General features: G+C 35.0%; 2 protein-coding genes across 5 annotated transcripts; one reads left to right on the forward strand and one right to left on the reverse strand.

The window, feature by feature from the left end:
• Positions 1-1,154: 1,154 nt before the first annotated feature.
• On the reverse strand, positions 1,155-4,924 carry LOC100818371 (FT-interacting protein 3). 4 transcript variants are annotated; one of them, XM_003521154.5, is made up of 2 exons: positions 4,655-4,924; positions 1,155-3,807 (listed from the first exon to the last, which is right to left on the reverse strand). In XM_003521154.5, exon 2 carries the CDS (start codon positions 3,751-3,753, stop codon positions 1,426-1,428), a length of 2,328 nt encoding a protein of 775 aa, XP_003521202.1. In that variant the 5' UTR covers positions 3,754-3,807; positions 4,655-4,924; the 3' UTR covers positions 1,155-1,425. The 4 variants fall into 4 exon arrangements, with proteins under 4 accessions (XP_003521202.1, XP_006576849.1, XP_006576848.1 ...); XM_006576786.4 differs by having other exon boundaries at positions 1,155-3,818; XM_006576785.4 differs by having other exon boundaries at positions 1,155-3,863.
• Positions 4,925-9,462: 4,538 nt separating this feature from the next.
• LOC100819271 (TBCC domain-containing protein 1) lies at positions 9,463-17,355 on the forward strand. The gene is made up of 9 exons (XM_003521155.5): positions 9,463-10,047; positions 10,354-10,494; positions 11,879-12,262; positions 13,289-13,393; positions 14,995-15,135; positions 16,002-16,205; positions 16,400-16,492; positions 16,594-16,705; positions 17,030-17,355. The coding sequence occupies exons 1-9, from the start codon at positions 9,571-9,573 to the stop codon at positions 17,071-17,073; spliced, it is 1,701 nt and encodes a 566-aa protein (XP_003521203.1). The 5' UTR covers positions 9,463-9,570; the 3' UTR covers positions 17,074-17,355.
• Positions 17,356-17,536: the final 181 nt, after the last annotated feature.

Genomic DNA, 17,536 nt, shown 5'->3' on the forward strand with positions numbered 1-17,536 from the left:
AATAGGTGAATTGCTTTAATAAAATGCAAAACTAATAGATGAATCAAAGCTCATTTATATATTTTAATAAAATTATTTTTTCATATATGACCATATTTACTCACACAGCAGATTTTTCTATATACAATAAAAAATTATACTTTAAAAAAGGATGCATAAAAAGTTTAGACTTGAATGCTAAAAGCGAAAAATTGAAAAACTAATTAAATTAAAAATATTCGATAAAATTAATTGTTAAAGTAGCTATAATTATAAAATAATAAAAAATAATAATACTATGATTTATTTTAAAATATATTATGAAAATCAATAAATATATCAAGGATAAAAATAAAAAAAATATAAAAACTAAAAACTACTAAATTTTTTTTCACCAACTAGTAAAAAAAAACTAGAAAGTAACTAAATTATTTTTTCCAACATAGCTTAAGTAAAATAAATTCAACAATCAAGTTTTCAATCCTATTTACATTCATTAAAAAAAGAATCTTTTTTACACTCAAAAGCTAACCTGTTATTCTATTATCGGCAGCACTTTTTGTAATTTGTACCCGAAAAAAATCAATGCAAACATTTGGCCAGAAATAATAATAGTAGTATAAAAACAACAACCAATTATTGGGGAAGCATTCCTTTCTGTCCCACTGCTGGAATTATTGTCCACTGAAGTATAATAAATACAGCCGTAAATAAACTAGGTTGCATTATATTCATATCGGCATAGCAAAATGAACAATGCATATATTATAGTATGCAGCTTCTTTATTTTATTGTCACGGTCCAGAGACATCGATACCCACATGTATTCATCTATCAAGTTTTATTACAAAATCAACTATTATATGCAGCTTCTTTCTTTTCATGTCAGGAACACACATGCGTTCATCTATCAATCTTTGTACAAAATAGCAATATTATTGTAAGAAAATTGCAGGGGTCCAAGTCATAATAGACAATAGAAAATAAAGAGAAAACCGCAGAACAAGTAAGGTATCTACTATCTATCAATAAACAAATGAAACTAACAATAGTACGGGTTGTGCGCACCAGAAAATAAAAGGTACGTATATTCTTCCCCTTTTATGAATCAGCAACTTCAAAAAGCTTAGTGGAGGGGGAGGAGAAAAGGGGAAGGGAAACAGAAAAAATCAGAATTCAGTAATCACTTAAGCTCAATATCAATAGCCATTGTTGGGGGGTAAAGTTCAAACTCCCATTGAGAAACTTTACTACATCTAATTAAAGATGAAATTGATTAAAACATAACTTAATTTCAACTCACAGCCTACAAAATTACAAATTAAACCATGAAATTCAAAACAGAAAATCCTATGACATAATGAAAATGCAAATCCACAAAATCTGGTGCTGAACAATGAAAGCAAAGCAAGCTGCTCCTTTTGTAGTTTGTGCACTATCCATGACTCAAAGCATGCAATCAGTTCTTGCAGGCAGCCTCCTGAAGAAATTCAGAGGCACCGAAGGAAGCTTGTGGCGGAACCTCGGGTGTCTCAACACATAGATTCCAGTGAAAAGTGCGACAATTTGGAAAGGAGTGACATAGAGTACAATGGCAGCAACCAGACAGAAAATCACAAAGAGGGCAGTGGCTCTTGGATCTCTCCAGCTGAGCAAAGACTGCAGCCTCTCCCCTTGAGTGGCCAAATCACCAACCACAGTCTGTATCCTCCCAGCAATGCTTCTAAGTCGGTCGTATCGCATCCTCACGATGTCTGAAGGCCTGGTGGTTGGGAATGTGTCAAACTCTTCATCCAGTTCATCAGGATGCGCAGAATCTGCATGGGAGAGGCGAGTGTCCATGTGAGGTGGGTGCCTTGGCCTCCATCTGTAGTACCAAACTCCGATCAAGAAGAGGTAAAGGAAGATTGTTGGTAAGATAAGCTCAGGGTACATGACCAATATTATGAACAGGATATGGATCAGAACTGTTGTGATTGGATTTTTCCAGTTGCAAATCTGGTCAAACCATTTTCCTACAGCAATTAATCCACCCAAAACTCCCATAATCCTGAAAAAGTTCGCCTTGCTTCTTCTCATACTCCACATGTGGGAACCCACATCTAGCATATATTCCACTATCTCCTTTCTCAGCGGTGGCTCGGCACGACTCAGTCTCATTGAAACAATCTGAGTAGCTTGATGCCTCAGATTATCAAGCTGGCTGACAGTTAGTGGGTGAATATAATGCATCTTTGGCAACAAAGGTAGTGAATACATGTGCATCATATTAAGCAAAGAAGAACAAGTAAACCTAACAGCCAAGTGGATTTCACCCATTTTCTTCACACCATTTGGATGAAGAACTAGAAGTGGATAGGAATGTGTATAGACACGGTCAGTCTCGAGGGTAGAAAGACGAATTCTTACCTTCCCAATTTTGGAATCTTTTGCCCCTCCAGGCTTATCACCACCATGCAAATGACAGTTATCAAATACACCAATTGTAATGACAGTGCAAGGATCAAAAACCTCCCAAGTATACTGTTCATTCCACCGGGGTGCAAAGCTATCAATGATTGTCCTTGTTCGCACCCATTTCTGCCCATATTTCGCTACACAATAAGCATCAGTAGTCCCCTTACCATCTTTTGTTTTCATTGGCATCAAACCCTGAGCATTCAATATACCCAATTCAAGGACTCCAATACTGGACTTCCACAGCTGCTTCGCAGTTGGACGAAGATCACTGCTGTAGTGAGTTGATTCGTCCAAAACATGATAACCGCCTTCCAGACAGATCCTCATATGAATCTTGCTTGAAAACTTGATTTCCTTCTTCTTTTCCCCTTCCATAATAACAATGTACTTTTCAATATTATACCACTTAGTATTCACAGGCTTTTGATCCAGTCTCCGATCCACCATCTGCAAAGGAATTGCACACTTCCCCAGCGACTCCTCTTTGTTAGGTGCAACTCTGTCTTCCACACTCAGAGTCAGAGGCTCTTCAAACGGCTCAGCAGCCACAAACATCAAATCCTCATTCCACATTGGATTGATAGTCCTGCTCTGAGAGATTCTAGTCCTCAAGGTCTGATTTCCCAGAGCAGCCTTCACAAAAACTTCAGGGTATCTACCCTTATCACTTGGCTGCAAGTCTTGCGCCTCTATTATATTAACCCTCAAATACCAAAGCTTAGGAGATAGATATACCTTTGATCTAATGTTTGCAAGAGCATCAGTCCCGCTAACGGTTGCAGCATCCGAGTGCCACGCTTCGGGAAACGCCTCATCAGCTTGTGTACCCATCCAAACAGCCAGCATCAGCTCCCCCTTCGCCTTGTCACCCTTTCTGTCCTCCAGCCTATACCACTGCGGTGCCAAGGGACTGTCTGGTGGAACACGCTTTGGGATCTCATTGAGGTCAAATAAGACACGACCAATGAAGTCATCTTTCACGACATCCTTGTCCTTCACAGTGACCTCCAGTATGGAAGCCTGAATGCGGTCTTTGGAGAAAGCAAAAACCTGGTTCCATTCGGGATTAGACTTCTTGTCGAAGTGCCGAGTGGTGCCTTTGTAGTTCCCCAGCTTGACTTCAGTATAAGGGTCACAACTGCCAGTGACATCCTTTGCAGGTAAGTCCTTAGCTTTCACAACCCTCACATAGAGATACTGCATTTGCTCGACTAGGTCATAAGTGCTAGTGAGCTTGTCGCCAGAGACTTTTCCCCCTCCAAGGTGGGGTTTGGTCTCCTTCAACAGAAAATCTTCTGGTGGAGGCCTCTGCATCTTCTCGCTTCAAAGAATCAAAAGACCCTTTTTTTTTCTTCCAAATAATGGAAGCTGTTGCACAACTATTTCAAATGGTCAATGTTCCACCGTAGGAAGAAACAGTTGTGCTTTAAAAGAAATTAAAAAAAAAAAAAAAGCACAACGGTTCAGGAGCCTAAACAACAGAAAAAACACAGTCAAATAGCCGTTACAGGGTAGCAAATCGAGCCACCTAAATATTCGGGAAACTTCAAAACACACAAAAAACCATAGAAGATGATAAGGAAACTCAGAGATAATAAATTAATGCATAAATAAACAAGGATGCAAGCATAGATCTATGGTCACACCAAGAGTGTGCAAGCTTAAAAGTCTAGATCCGATTGTGTTCGGTAAAAGCACAAAATCACAAGACGTAAAAACAATCTGAACCTAGAATGTTAAAGGTAGCAGCCGATAGAATGTAGCATGAGATTAGGGAGATACCCACTTCAAAGTTTCATACTTTCTGCATTCTAAGACCCTGCAAACTAGTGTTCACTTATTTTCAGGAAACAAACATCACCCTCGGTTTACTTTTTACTTCGCTTGTTTCAGCACTTTCTTTTATTATACCACCTAACCCACCCACAGAAATTTTAACAGAAGAAAAAAAAAAAAAGGAAAACACCTACACACTGATTATAAGCAGGTTCATGTTCTTCACATTTCAACAGATTTTCCCAGATTTTTATTTTAAAAAAAAAACATTTTTTACCAAATGGGTGCTGAAAAAAAAAACAAATAGAATTTTAAAAAATTGAGAAATTTCAGTACCACCCAGATCATGAAGGAGAAGAAGAGAGAGAGAGACAGAGAGATAGAGAGATAAAGGAAGAGGCTTTTAGGTTTAAGAAGTATAATGCTGAGATGTATTTACCTTGGGAAAGAAAAGGGTTTCTTCTGAAATGAAATGGGGATGGTTTTGTTTGTTTGTTGATTTGAAGAAAAAGCAGAAGCTGCAATGGAGGAGATAAGGGTGAGAGTGAAGAGAGAAAAAGAAAGGGGGAGGAGAGGAAGGAGAGGGTGCTTTTTGTGTTTTGGTATTTCTTTTTCCTTTTCTTTCTTTGTTGGTGTTGGTGGTGTGGGGCTAGGATCTAATGAATCTATGCAAAATATACAGAGAAGGTGCCCCTTTGCTTTTTTGCACAGTGCTGGCTGGACCTCTGTTGCTGTACAGGGAGGTGGAGTGGCGGTGGACCCGCCTCACACGTGTGAAGGACTTCGGTCGGTACTCACACGTGTGTGCCTCACTCGATCATAAACATATCCATCCATAATTTAAATTCTATTAACACTTTTTTGAAGGTATATACTATATACTAGTCTATAACACTTAATATACACTCATTTAGACATTTATTTTTCTTATTCTCAGAATTAGGAGAAAGAGAGGCAGCATATGTCTCTACATATTATTTATAAAATAACAAGGTTATTTATATATTTTATCATTTAATTATTTTGCATATTTTATTACTTAAGTTTTTTCACATTTTACTATGTTTTTATTTTGTTCGTATTTTTATCTATTCCTTAACTGAGTAATAGTGTGTTGATGAATGTGGCACAAAAAAAGAGTTTTAAAAAAAGTAAATAAGAGAACGTAAAAATGTGTTATAATTAAATGTTTATATTATTTTTCTAATTTTTAGAAATACATTTCAGACAAAAATAATTTAATTAATAGAAAAAAACTCAATCATTTTAAACTATTCTTTTTCATTTTATCTATATACTTAGTTTTTTTAGTTGCCTATATCTTTCACATACTTTCTTTTATCTTTATTTAAATTATTTATCACATATTTAAAATATAGTTAATATAATAATATTTATTATAATTTTTAATTGCATAAAGACATTTATTCTGTATAATTCACGTAAGAAAAAACTACTCATAAGTATATAAAAACTAATAAATGTGTGTAAAACTCGAGGACGCTACATGAGTTACTGTCAAACATAACTTACTTTGCAATAAATTCTTCTTGGTATTATTTATGGCTCATAAATACGTTTCTCTTTTATTTTTTGGAAAAAGGTGAAAACACTGACTTGACCTAGTTTAGTCCATCTGCATTGTTGGATTCTTAAAGTGAAAAGTGAATGGGGGAAGGATAAGGATGGAATTTCAGCCTCACACTTTTGGACTATTATTTATTGATGATGCTGGCAAATTTGGTAAGCTATGCACTTCTATTATATTTATTGACTGAATGAACATCACACATGGCTCCCTGTGTGACCCACTAATGATACTTTTCTTTTAAGTAATCTATAGCGATTGAACAAATTGAGTAGGGAAGTTTGTTCACCATTTATTTGTGCATTATTTCCGAATTGGTTATGGGTTTTATTATTGTTGATTCAAAATTGGCGAAATGCAGAAACCTATAGAGAATGACACAAGCAGTCAAATTTGTCATGTGCATTTATCAAAAGATCTATTGTTTACACTACATTAGTATTAGTATTTTAACCTATGCGTATACACTTCGATTATTCTACTCCACATTGTATTTATTCTATTATCATGAATGAATCTATGAGTTTACCCTTCTAAAAAAAACTTATGCAAATTCACGAAAAAAAAAATCTTTTTATATACAATTATTTAATTATACTAATTATTAAAATCACTTAATCAAATTAAATAACATTAATTTTTAGTTTTGGAGTGTAGAAAAATTAATTTGACTTAAATTTGAAAATAATAGTATTATTATAACAATATTTTAAAGAAAATAGAAATTATTAGAACTTAAAATGAAATAAAATTTAACTTAAATTTGAAAATATAATATCATGCTTATAACAACAAAATTAATCAAATTAAATTTAAATAATATTATTTGTCATAAGATCATTTGGCAAATTCAACCTGCTTTATCATCCTTATTCACTGCTAACCATTTTTGTGTTTTTGTAAATAATATTAAAATCTCCCTGTAAAAAATATTAAAATCTCTGTTGATTTGTATTTAATTATCCTCATGTTACAATCTAATTTGTAGGATGGATTTTGATTTTGATAACTACGAGGGTTTGGAACAATTTATTTACAATATATCAGTTTTAATTTTCTCAATATATTGGTTTTAATATGTTTATTATATTCGAGACCCTTTTAGTTTCATCTTCTAATTACATTTTTTTAGTTTCTTAAATTTGTAGAACTTTGTTTTTAGTTTACAAAATGAATTTGAGGGACCGAAAATAATAAATTTTTAATCCTTTAAAATAAAATTGAAACACTAAAAACAGCACTCTGAAAATTTAAAGAACAAAAAAATAGATTTATAATTGGAAGACCAAAACTAAAAATATTTCATTTTAAAAAATTAACAACACATCTAATTATTTAGATTTATCTTGTGTTATTAAGGACTTCTCTTCCTTGTGGGTAGAGAAGTGTTTGTTGAGTTTTTTTTTTAAAAAAAATATGTTTATAATTTAGACATTCTAAACTTATATATACTTTTTTTTATTAATAATTTGAAGATTGAAACTCTCATTCTTCTCACTTTATCAATTAATTAATTTATTTTTATATTTGTTTTTATCTTCCCTTGTTACATACATAATAATCTCCACGAACATAATGATCTCTATAACCTGCAAGGAGAAACTTCCAACCATAGTGGGACTTGACTTTGGAATATTAAAGTTCCTTAAAATATCAAAATTCTTTTTTAGCCAGCGTGTTGCATTGTTTATACAGATTTTCTACATGCCCTCAACTTGGTCACTCATCCTCAGCCTAACGGCTAACACTCACATTATTGCAGCTTTTTGTCAATTCATTAGAAACCTTTTGGCATAGGATTGGAATGTAACTTTGAAACATACCTCGAGAAACATACCTTTTAGGCTGTGAATTCTATTTTCAGTCTCTTTTTTAGCTTGTCGCATAAGATTCACTTCTAATTCTCACAATAAAGAAAAAATTACTCTCTATAAATTTAAATTATTATGTATTTGATCCATATTTTTAGAGGATGGACGCGAATCCAAACACACTATTTATATAATGCCAGAATTAAAATGAAATGAAAGAGAATATAAATTGCACCCCAAAAATCAAAATAGTCTTTTTCACTCAATAATCATGCATTCACGTTTTTTTTTGGGCTTCACTAAGTGTGTTGCTGACTACAGAGTATGAAATATAAGCAATGATTTTCAACTATTTGGAGCGTGTATTCCTGTTTTTCATGCTTTACACACCACATAATGCATTTTACATTTTTTTTATATAAACAAATGTTAATTATTACTTTGATAATTTTTATTAATGAAAGAATTCAAATTCATGACTTTTTTTTTCTTTTGACTATTAAATCAATCTTATAATCTTAAAATACATTTTAGATGAGGAGGTTGAGGCAAGTTTTTACTCTGTCATTTTTTGAAGTACACATTATTTTTTTCTTGACTCATGCTCTTCAATTTCCTTCTCTTTTGTTAATTATGCTCCGTCCTTTTATTTTGCTTTTCGTAAAATAACTGAAGCCCCATTGGGTTAAAGTAAAAAGCTGATACGGTGCAGTGCTATTGAGCATTCTGCTGGAGAAAACTGAAGAGATTGAATATGCAACCGACACAAGCTCATGCAATTATTTTCCACTGTTAGATTAACATTCAGCATAAAGTGGTTATTTTTATCTCAGATTCATAATATGCAGTGAAAGTGATTTTTGCTAATTATTCCTAACTTCAGTGATTGACTGTTGGCTGTGTTTTCAGATTGCACACTTCAAGATGTGTGTTCTTAATCTTACCTGTGACCATGGAATGGATTGTTTCCAAATTCTACTCCGTGACTATTCTATGTACCTATTTTTCAGGTGTATTATTAGCATTTCTTTGGGTTGATTTGTCACTTCCAGTTGCTATCAAATTCAAAGGACTACAATAACATCATTTCTTTTTCTTTTCCTCAATCATTGGTTACTGCCCCCAAAAGCTCGTGTTTATTGTAATTTCAGAATCTATGTGGAATTTTAAAGTAAAGTCCAATTTGTTTGGGATGTGGAAGGAGATTCTTATAAAATTAGTTTTTATAAAAATATGAAAATGTTTAAAATTAGTTTTTATAAAAATTTTAGTATATTTTTTTAAAATTGAAATGTATTATTATTTTTTAAATATAGGTTCGGATTAATCTAAACCTATAAAGATAATTTTTTACATTAGTTATGTGATATTTTTTATATCAATTATATATATAACTAATATAAAAAAAAATAATACACATGCCATTGGACTTATTCTCAGCCAGATAATATCACACTTCATTTTTGAGGATGAAAATCTACTGAAATTTTGAAAGGACAAAATTTGAACATTTATATATTTTATGAAGACAAAAAAACATATTATTTTTAGGAAAAATATAAATTATATTAAACCCAAAATAATACAACAATAAATCAGACATACCCAGAAAATGAAACATAAGGCTAAATTATTACATCAACTAAGAATCTTATTATATGAATTGTTATATAAATTTTATGTTGTATGAATACTACTAGTATCTATTGATGATGCCTTCAAGTACAAATACATTAATCTGATGTCTGATCTCTGATCTCAAGAGTTAAAAGGCAAAGCATAAACCAAATTGGTAACTGTTCCAAAACCAATAAGAAAACGCCACGTACCCACACACCCATGCGGTGAACCACACCAGAACGCACCCCGCATCTCTCTATTCTCCCTCTACTTGCCCCCGATTCAAAGATTTGCTACTCTCTCTCTCTCTCGCATGATTTCTTTCTCTGCGTTGCCATGACGGAACCAACGGAGCCATGCACGTCATCTTCCTTGGCAAGGGACCCAACCACCGTGATCCACCCAAGGCGCGAGCCCTTCGAGCACGGCCTCTTGCCGATCCCGCGCCTCATCTTCTCCGACCCGGCGCAAACCCTAATTCCGTTGAAGCAGAAGCTTCTCGAGTCTTCCTCCAACCAGCGAGTCGACTCAGCGGCAATCTCCGAGTCACTTCAGATCTCCATTGAGCAAGCCAGGCTCGTCCTCGATACTCTTGCCTCGGTTCTGCACTCCGACGCCGAACCTCTCGTCGCCGCCAAGCTCGGAGAAATCGATTCCGTCGGCGTCGACGTCCATGATCTGGTTTTGTTCCTCTACATTCAATCCTACAAGAGGCTCCTCCCGCGCACGCACAAGGACTCCGCCGCCGTCGCCGATGTCTGGCCTTCCACCTCCGCCTTCGACGGCTACTTGTCCGCACTCTCGCCGCTTCAGGTGAATTCTCCGTTTTCCTTCGATCCTTCTATTATCTTTGATGCAAGTCGATGTGTTGTTTAACGCTATTCGGCACGGAGATGCTGTTCGGGACCAATACATTGTTTAATTCCTATAATCTTGGATCAATTTTATTACTTTCAAATTCAAACCCTTGGATTAGTTTTTTGAGCTGGTGTTCGTTGCTTTTTTCGTTCGTTATGATTCTTTTTTCGATTTCTGTATTAAATTGCTGGCAAGTTCGTTTTGAGCGATTCTGCTGATTTGATACAAAAGATGTTAGTTCTGATGTTGAATGCTATCCAGCTTGTGCGCAGCAACAGCCGAAGGGGTATGCCATCGCAGGTTGATGAAGAGGCGCATCAGCTGTCGTATCTGCAAAAACATTTAGCTAACATTGTATCTCTTGTAGCACAGCCTGTGGAGGGAGAAGGCGAAGAATCTCTGGTTTGTTAATTTACTGTATGCTGTCTATGGGTTGTTGCTGATTACTTGGTTTATAGCTGCAATTTAATATGCTGTCTATGTGTGTGCACGATATTTTTGGGATCCATTCCTGCAATTTGTATGCTGTTTTGGCGTTGTCCCATGCAAACCAGGCAGAGAGATCTTGAATGCCATAGAAAGTAGTTTTGCATCATTTGTTGTATGCGTTTTATGTGTGCAAGTGTTGCTTAGCTCCTGCAAAATGATGTTGTTTATTTATTACTTGATCATATTACTTTATTGTTTGCTCATTGCTATCAATTTTGTCTGAAGTCCAAACTTGATACTTTGTGCATACACTGAAGACATCAGCTGTTAAGAATTTTGTAGCAGATAGGTACCATGGTGCTCAAAATTGCAATTCAGCATGTAGGATTGCTTAATCCTACAATGTTTCTGGCCCTAGTTGATCCCGATTAGGCCATGAATTGTAATCTTGCAGAATCGGTCTGGATTGCCGATGAAGATCATGGAAACATTGGATTGTGCATTTCAAGTGAGCGGGGATGTTCATGGGTTTGCGGGTTGGGTTTCACGGCCCAATTACAAAATTCTGTTCTGGCACTTAAATACAAGAAATCTAGCCGCTTGCCCTCTCTAAATCCCAAAACTTTATCTCTCGCTTCCTGCTTTCGCTCTCTAAGTCTCTGCTTCAACCTCTCGTTCTTCTCTGCTTTGAGTCTCTGAATCTCTTGCTTCTCTTCTCTTCTCTTCCACAGAACTTTTGTAATTTTTGAGGTGAGGGATAAAAACAGGCAAGCTGGTTGTTGGCCACTTCAGCATTTCTTTGTCCTTGTTTGGTATTGGTACAACTTTGATTTTTATTTGATTTGGATGTCAGCCATCTACTCTTTGGTGTTAATGCCAACTTTTATTGATGTTAAATTGTTAATGCTTGTCCCCTCACTTCTGTACACTAATTAGTTAATTAATGCTTCCTGTATTTGCATTTGGCTATGCATATAACCTTATATGTTTGGCTGTCTTTAGTAATTAGTTATCATAATGAATGGATATGCTAGAGCCTAGAGTTACAGTAAGATTTACTTTATTTTACTTGTTGAGGCATCACATATCTCATAGTTTAACATACTACCGCCTTTTCATTGGGGCATGATATATTGTTTTAGGAAGTTGTGGATTCCTAGTTTTCTTCCTTGGTGAAATCGACTTTGTAACCTAAAATCATATGGTTTGTTACAGCAAGGAAAAATTAAGGAATTTTTTAACTTTTTTAATTTGTCTTTGATTAAATGTTCCATTGCAGCAATTTATTTTCTATTGAATCTAATTTTTTGTTTTTCTTTTAGTTAGTTGTCCTATTATTGTTTTTCTTAATTGACAGGTTTTAACCATGGATAGATTTGAGCACCTTGGGTTTCTAATTCAGTTTGGTGATAAGGGATCTGAAGGAAATTCTTTTAGTCAATCTTCTCCCTTTTTTGCAAACTCAGACCCTGATATGCCTGCTGTTCCTGTTCCTGCTGCTCAAGTTCATGATTGGCTTCTACAGAATATAGCTGCTGCTTTGGAATATATTTCTGAACGAACTTCTTCTAAGGAGAATGGCCCAGCTAGTGCCTCTGATCAGGATGTTGCTATGACTGATGCATGCACTACCTCAGTTAACAAGGTCTCAACAAGTACTAGAAGTGCAAGTTTCATTGAAGGGATCTCCAAATCGTCATATGTGAAGCATGCATCTGACATTAAAGGTTCCTCTGTTAAGGTTTGTTTCTTACACTTCTTTCCTGGAAATAACAAAATTCTTTCACTCTTTCCTCGATCTATCTTTTCCCTCCTCCTCTCTGTACTCTACTTTGAACCAGAGGCTACTCTGGTACCTAATATAGTATCAGTCAGTGTTGGCCATCGTTGCTTCCTTGCATAAATCTAGTTGTTAATATGCAATTATGCATGAAAGATTTGTACCTTGTATTCTTGTTTTTGCATTGTTATAACATTAGAAATACTGACATGCTGTATATAAAGTGCTGTATTATTAGTTACAATTGAATTTTGACAAATGAATTTTTCAACATCCGTTCAAGTTTCAAACTTATTTAAGCAAGACAGATTTTAGGTCAAACATGCCTACACTTGGAAGCTTTAAAGTGAGGAATATTTTATTATCAATTATCTGTTCTCCTGGATGTTATTCAAGTAAGGACTTTAGAGCTTGAATTAAGGTGGAATGCATATATAACCAATGTCTTCATATTGGTATTGGTTATGTGTTAGGCATATTCGAAAAGATGATATAAAATAAAGCCAACCGATCAGTTTGTATTACTATTGATTTAGTTTGGTTTTCCATGATGAGTTAGTTTTTGAGCATCCCTACTTATGGCTTAGGCTTTTTGAATAATTAGTTCCTTTGAAAAAGATGTCAGGCTAGCCAATATTTAAATTTGGCAAATGCTAACTAGTGTCCTTAGGGAATTGGTTAAGGAACTAAAAGGAGAAAGGTTTTTATTGGGATGCACAAAATTGTGTTGCCCATGACTTTTTTTATGCTCTCTTATGATCTCCACAGTAAATACTCTCCTTTTAGTTTCTTAACCAATGCCCTAAGGGCACTGGTTAGCAAGACCCTTAAATTTTAAAGTTGTTTGAGTTCTTAAGCACTAAATATTTTTTTTCTTCTCTCAATCTTCATTTTATGCATCTTACTTCACGTGTTTGGAAATTGAGAGGTCACTTGAGATTACTGTTGATATATTATGCTAATAAAAGTTCTGTTTGATCATTACAGGTTCTAAATTGCCATGAGTCTGCCATATACATCTTAGCACCTTTGAGATATGCAACTGTCTATGGATGTTCAGATGCAACAGTAGTTATTGGAGCAGTTGGCAAGGTAATAACTAGTTGCTTTATGTCCTGCTTTTGAAAAGAGCATAATGAGTCTATACAAGTATAAGGAACAATTATCAAATTTGTTTTCATTATTGTTAAATGGTGGCCATGGTGGCTCCATGGCAGCAGTGTTATCAATGGCAGAACAAGGCAGAAGGCCAAAATTCCGCCATATAAACATGCCATTGCGGGCCTCCTCTCTTCATAAATTGCCTATGGTGGTTGGTAAAAAAAACCACCATGCCATTCCGCCATGGCAGCTATAGTGCCACCATTTAACAACACTGCATGGCAGTATGTAATATGTTGTGGCTGAAATTTGACAATATGCTATACAAAGGCTATGACATGGCCTTTTGGCATGGCAGGCCATGGTGCCCACAATTGCTCATGGCGCCCAATGCGCTGATGGCAGAAATGACAGAAAACTCACTTACACAGACACATAGAAACGGGTTCAACTGACCCAACACATTTTCATGGTATAACAAACCCATGACCAAAAATCATGTGAAACACTAAAGCACTTCAGCCATCCAGCAGTGTGTTTTGTCACTCCCATTTTCTGGCTTTCCTCTTCCATCTATGGAAGCAGTGACAAACATTTCTGGCCAGTAGCAACCCATTTTCCAGTGACTTATCTCCGTCTCTCTGTTCTTGGTTTTCTCGTCCATTTCTGGCTATCATCTCCGTGACCTATCTTTTTATTGGTTTTCAATTGATTCTGGCCCTCCATTTTTAATTGTTACCATTTTTTTTTCTCTAGCTCTAGTGCCACCCCTTCCTGCCCCCATGTAGTCTAGTTCTCTTATTGTCATTTATTTTCTGCCATTTGTTGTTACTTGATATTTTCTTTAAAGTCTATGAACCGTGCTATATTTAATTTATATAACTCTGCAGTTTTTTTTGGTTATTTTGTGCGTTTTTGTGTGTTATAGTCACCACACCTCTGCCATAGACCACAATGTCCTTTGCTGTATTTTTATGGTGGAATTTTGGCTTGTGGCTGTGAACTGCTATCCACCATTAATAACTCTGCTGGAATGTTGGAAACAATATTATTTTGTCATTTTGCATGGTAATGTGACATACAAGGAAGATGATACCGGTATGATAGCTAAGCTGTGGGCTTCAAGTGAATGGAATTTCCTTAGGATTAATTGATTAAAGTTCTTGTAGGTATGGGGAATGAAACTAACTCTTTCTATTAGATAGTCTTACTATTGGATATGAATTCCTGAAGAATACTCAATACTATAACAAAATTGTTTTCTATTAGATAGTCTTACTATTAGATAGTCTTGCTTTTAAATTCCATTATTCAAAAGGGATATATATCTTTTTTAATTTGTGAACAGCTCTTCCAGGTATATGAGATATGGGAGAGATGATGATTATTGCTTTATCCCCACACTTATGCATGTAACAGTAATGTTATTTATTTATTTATAATGATTCATCCTTCTGGACTCGCTATTCTGCATTTTACTACTTTCAAAGATATAAAATTATCTACTCATCATATTATAACTGTTGCTTATCTTGTGTGTATGTGTTCTGTTTACTCTGGGTAAGACTTGGTACATACTTTTTTTCTGACAGGCTGTGAGAGTAGAACACTGCGAACGAGTTCATGTAATCGTAGCCGCAAAGCGTATTTGTATTGCTAATTGTCGTGAATGTGTTTTCTTTTTGGGAGTGAACCAGCAACCTCTTATTCTTGGTGATAACCATAAACTGCAGGTGAGCTTCATTTCGTTGCATGATTTATGAAGTTGGTACTTTGCTCTTCCAGGTTGGCTCTTACATGAGAATGTAACTATGAAATTTTGGAACCATGCTAAGGCCTCATGAAATGCTTCTACAGAAGATTCAAAAAGATTGATTTGCCATATATCTTATACAATTGGACATTTTAGTCGACACCTCTTTATGGATAGAGACTTTAAGGACACCAATATTATGGAAAATATTCAATTTTTTTATACATTTAGAAAAGTCAGCTCAAATATTAAAGTATAATGTATCTCAATATTTTTTTTGAAAGGTGTACTTTTAGCATGTTTATGAATTGTAGTTTATTGGCTAATGAGTGTTTTTCTTGGTTAATGTTATGGATCATACTTTGTAGGTGAACTGATATTTTTTTCCCATTAAATACTAATGTTTGATTATTAAATTTTATAACACAGCATACACATAGTGCATGACTGTGTTACTGATTAGGTATTTGTTATCGATAAGGTGTAGTTAATATAAGTAGAGAAAGAAACTAAAGAGTTAACTACATGATTAAGCTTTAAGTGATGAAATGGATAAACCCTTAAAAGTCATCCATGATTTGGTGCTTTGCAAAAACAATCATTTAAGTTCGTCTTCAAAATCTAGTAACAGATTACTTAACCATTCATTTAGATCACTACAAATATAGTATTTGTTTTATTAGGAAAAAAGATGGTCTGTGGCATCTTAATTTTTGTGATCACATTTTTGCTTCTAGTGATACTAGCTTCTTAGTTCTTACAATGCATGTATTTTTTTTTTTAACAAATGCCACTCTTATCAGCTGGGTTCATGGTTTGAAAACTTTTTCCTCATAATGTCTACAGGTGGCTCCCTATAATACATTTTACTCCCAATTGGAAGAGCATATGAATGAAGTTGGAATTGTGCCCACAGTTAACCGATGGGATGAGCCTCTAGCATTGGGCATGGTTGATCCCCATGATTCATTATCTCATCCAGCGGGTGTCTCTGATGTTCAAGCTGAGTCTGCTACACGTGTGGACCCTGATCAGTTCACTAATTTTGTGGTATGAATGTTTCTTTAACATTGGGTTATATGTAAGATAAAATAGTGGATATATATGTGTGTGCATGCGCATGCACCATTAGATGGTATCTTGTGTGTTTGCTTTGTAAATTTTCAGGGATGAGCAGTGTTCAAGGTTTATTTCCTTCTTTAATTGGTCATATATACTTTTTCTCTGTCCACATTGTCATGCAGATTCCAAATTGGTTTGGAGCAGAGTCCACAGGGGCTACAAAAGGCAACCCATTCATGTTACCAGATGCCTATATGGCATCTCAGCATAAAAATGTATGTGTGTTGTTAATTGATTTGTATATTAATTAATGATTGGATTTCCAAATCTTTTGGTGATCTAACTTTATTTGAATGAAATTGTATCTTCTCTGCAGCAAAAAAATTTAGGGGAGATAAGGCAACTCTTACGAGAAGCACCTTTAGAAGAAAGTCGCAAACGAGAATTGTCATCTGCACTTCATGTCTACTTCAAGGACTGGTTATATGGTAACTATCATTTGTTGTCTTTCAGATCCAATTTATAAGTTAACTTTTCAACAAGTACTTGTAGGAGATGAAAATAAAATGAATAAAGTAAAATGAATGAACTTTTTCCACAAGTTAAAATCAACTTTACATCTCAACTTGTGATGAAGCTAAAATTGATCAAGCTTCTAAAAAAGGGAGAAGTTTCAATCAGCTGAAAGGCAATTGATGAGCAGTATATTATAAAAGGAGAGGATTGGTACAAAGGGGGTTGCTCTAATGAATTGCTATTTTCAAGAGGAAGTTAAGCAGATAATGCTAATATTTAGTTTTCTGTTGTGGCAGCTTCAGGAAACATTCGTCAGCTTTATTGTCTACAAGGCGATTGATCTTTGTCAGACAATGGAATGGCACAGTTAATGGTACAGGAACGAGGTTTCTGGTTTCCTTTTTGTACTTCCTCTTTCAATTCCTCTTGCCAATTCTATTGGCGGCGTAGGTAGCTGAGATCAGAGGACGTGAATTAGAGTAAAACCTATTTATGCCGTGACATCAGCGGTGCACAGAATCAAATGAAAAATACAGTTGCTAATCTGATTGTAATATTTTTTGTTTGTGAAAATAATTACTGTAATATTTTGTTAGCCTAAATTAATGGCTTTTGTGAAAAATTTCAGCTCCCAAGAACTAGTGTAGTGCACTGTATATCTCCCAACTTCGACTTTTTCCATTTAATTAAACTTCCCGGGATTTTCTGTTGGGTTCTCTCGCATTATGAATTCACATCGTATATTAACGCGGCAGATTTACAAGTAATTGGAGAGGTTGGGTTGGAGATATAGCTTTACTACA

The sequence above is a fragment of the Glycine max genome, chromosome 3 (assembly GCF_000004515.6).
Source record: "Glycine max cultivar Williams 82 chromosome 3, Glycine_max_v4.0, whole genome shotgun sequence".
Lineage (NCBI taxonomy): Eukaryota > Viridiplantae > Streptophyta > Magnoliopsida > Fabales > Fabaceae > Glycine > Glycine max.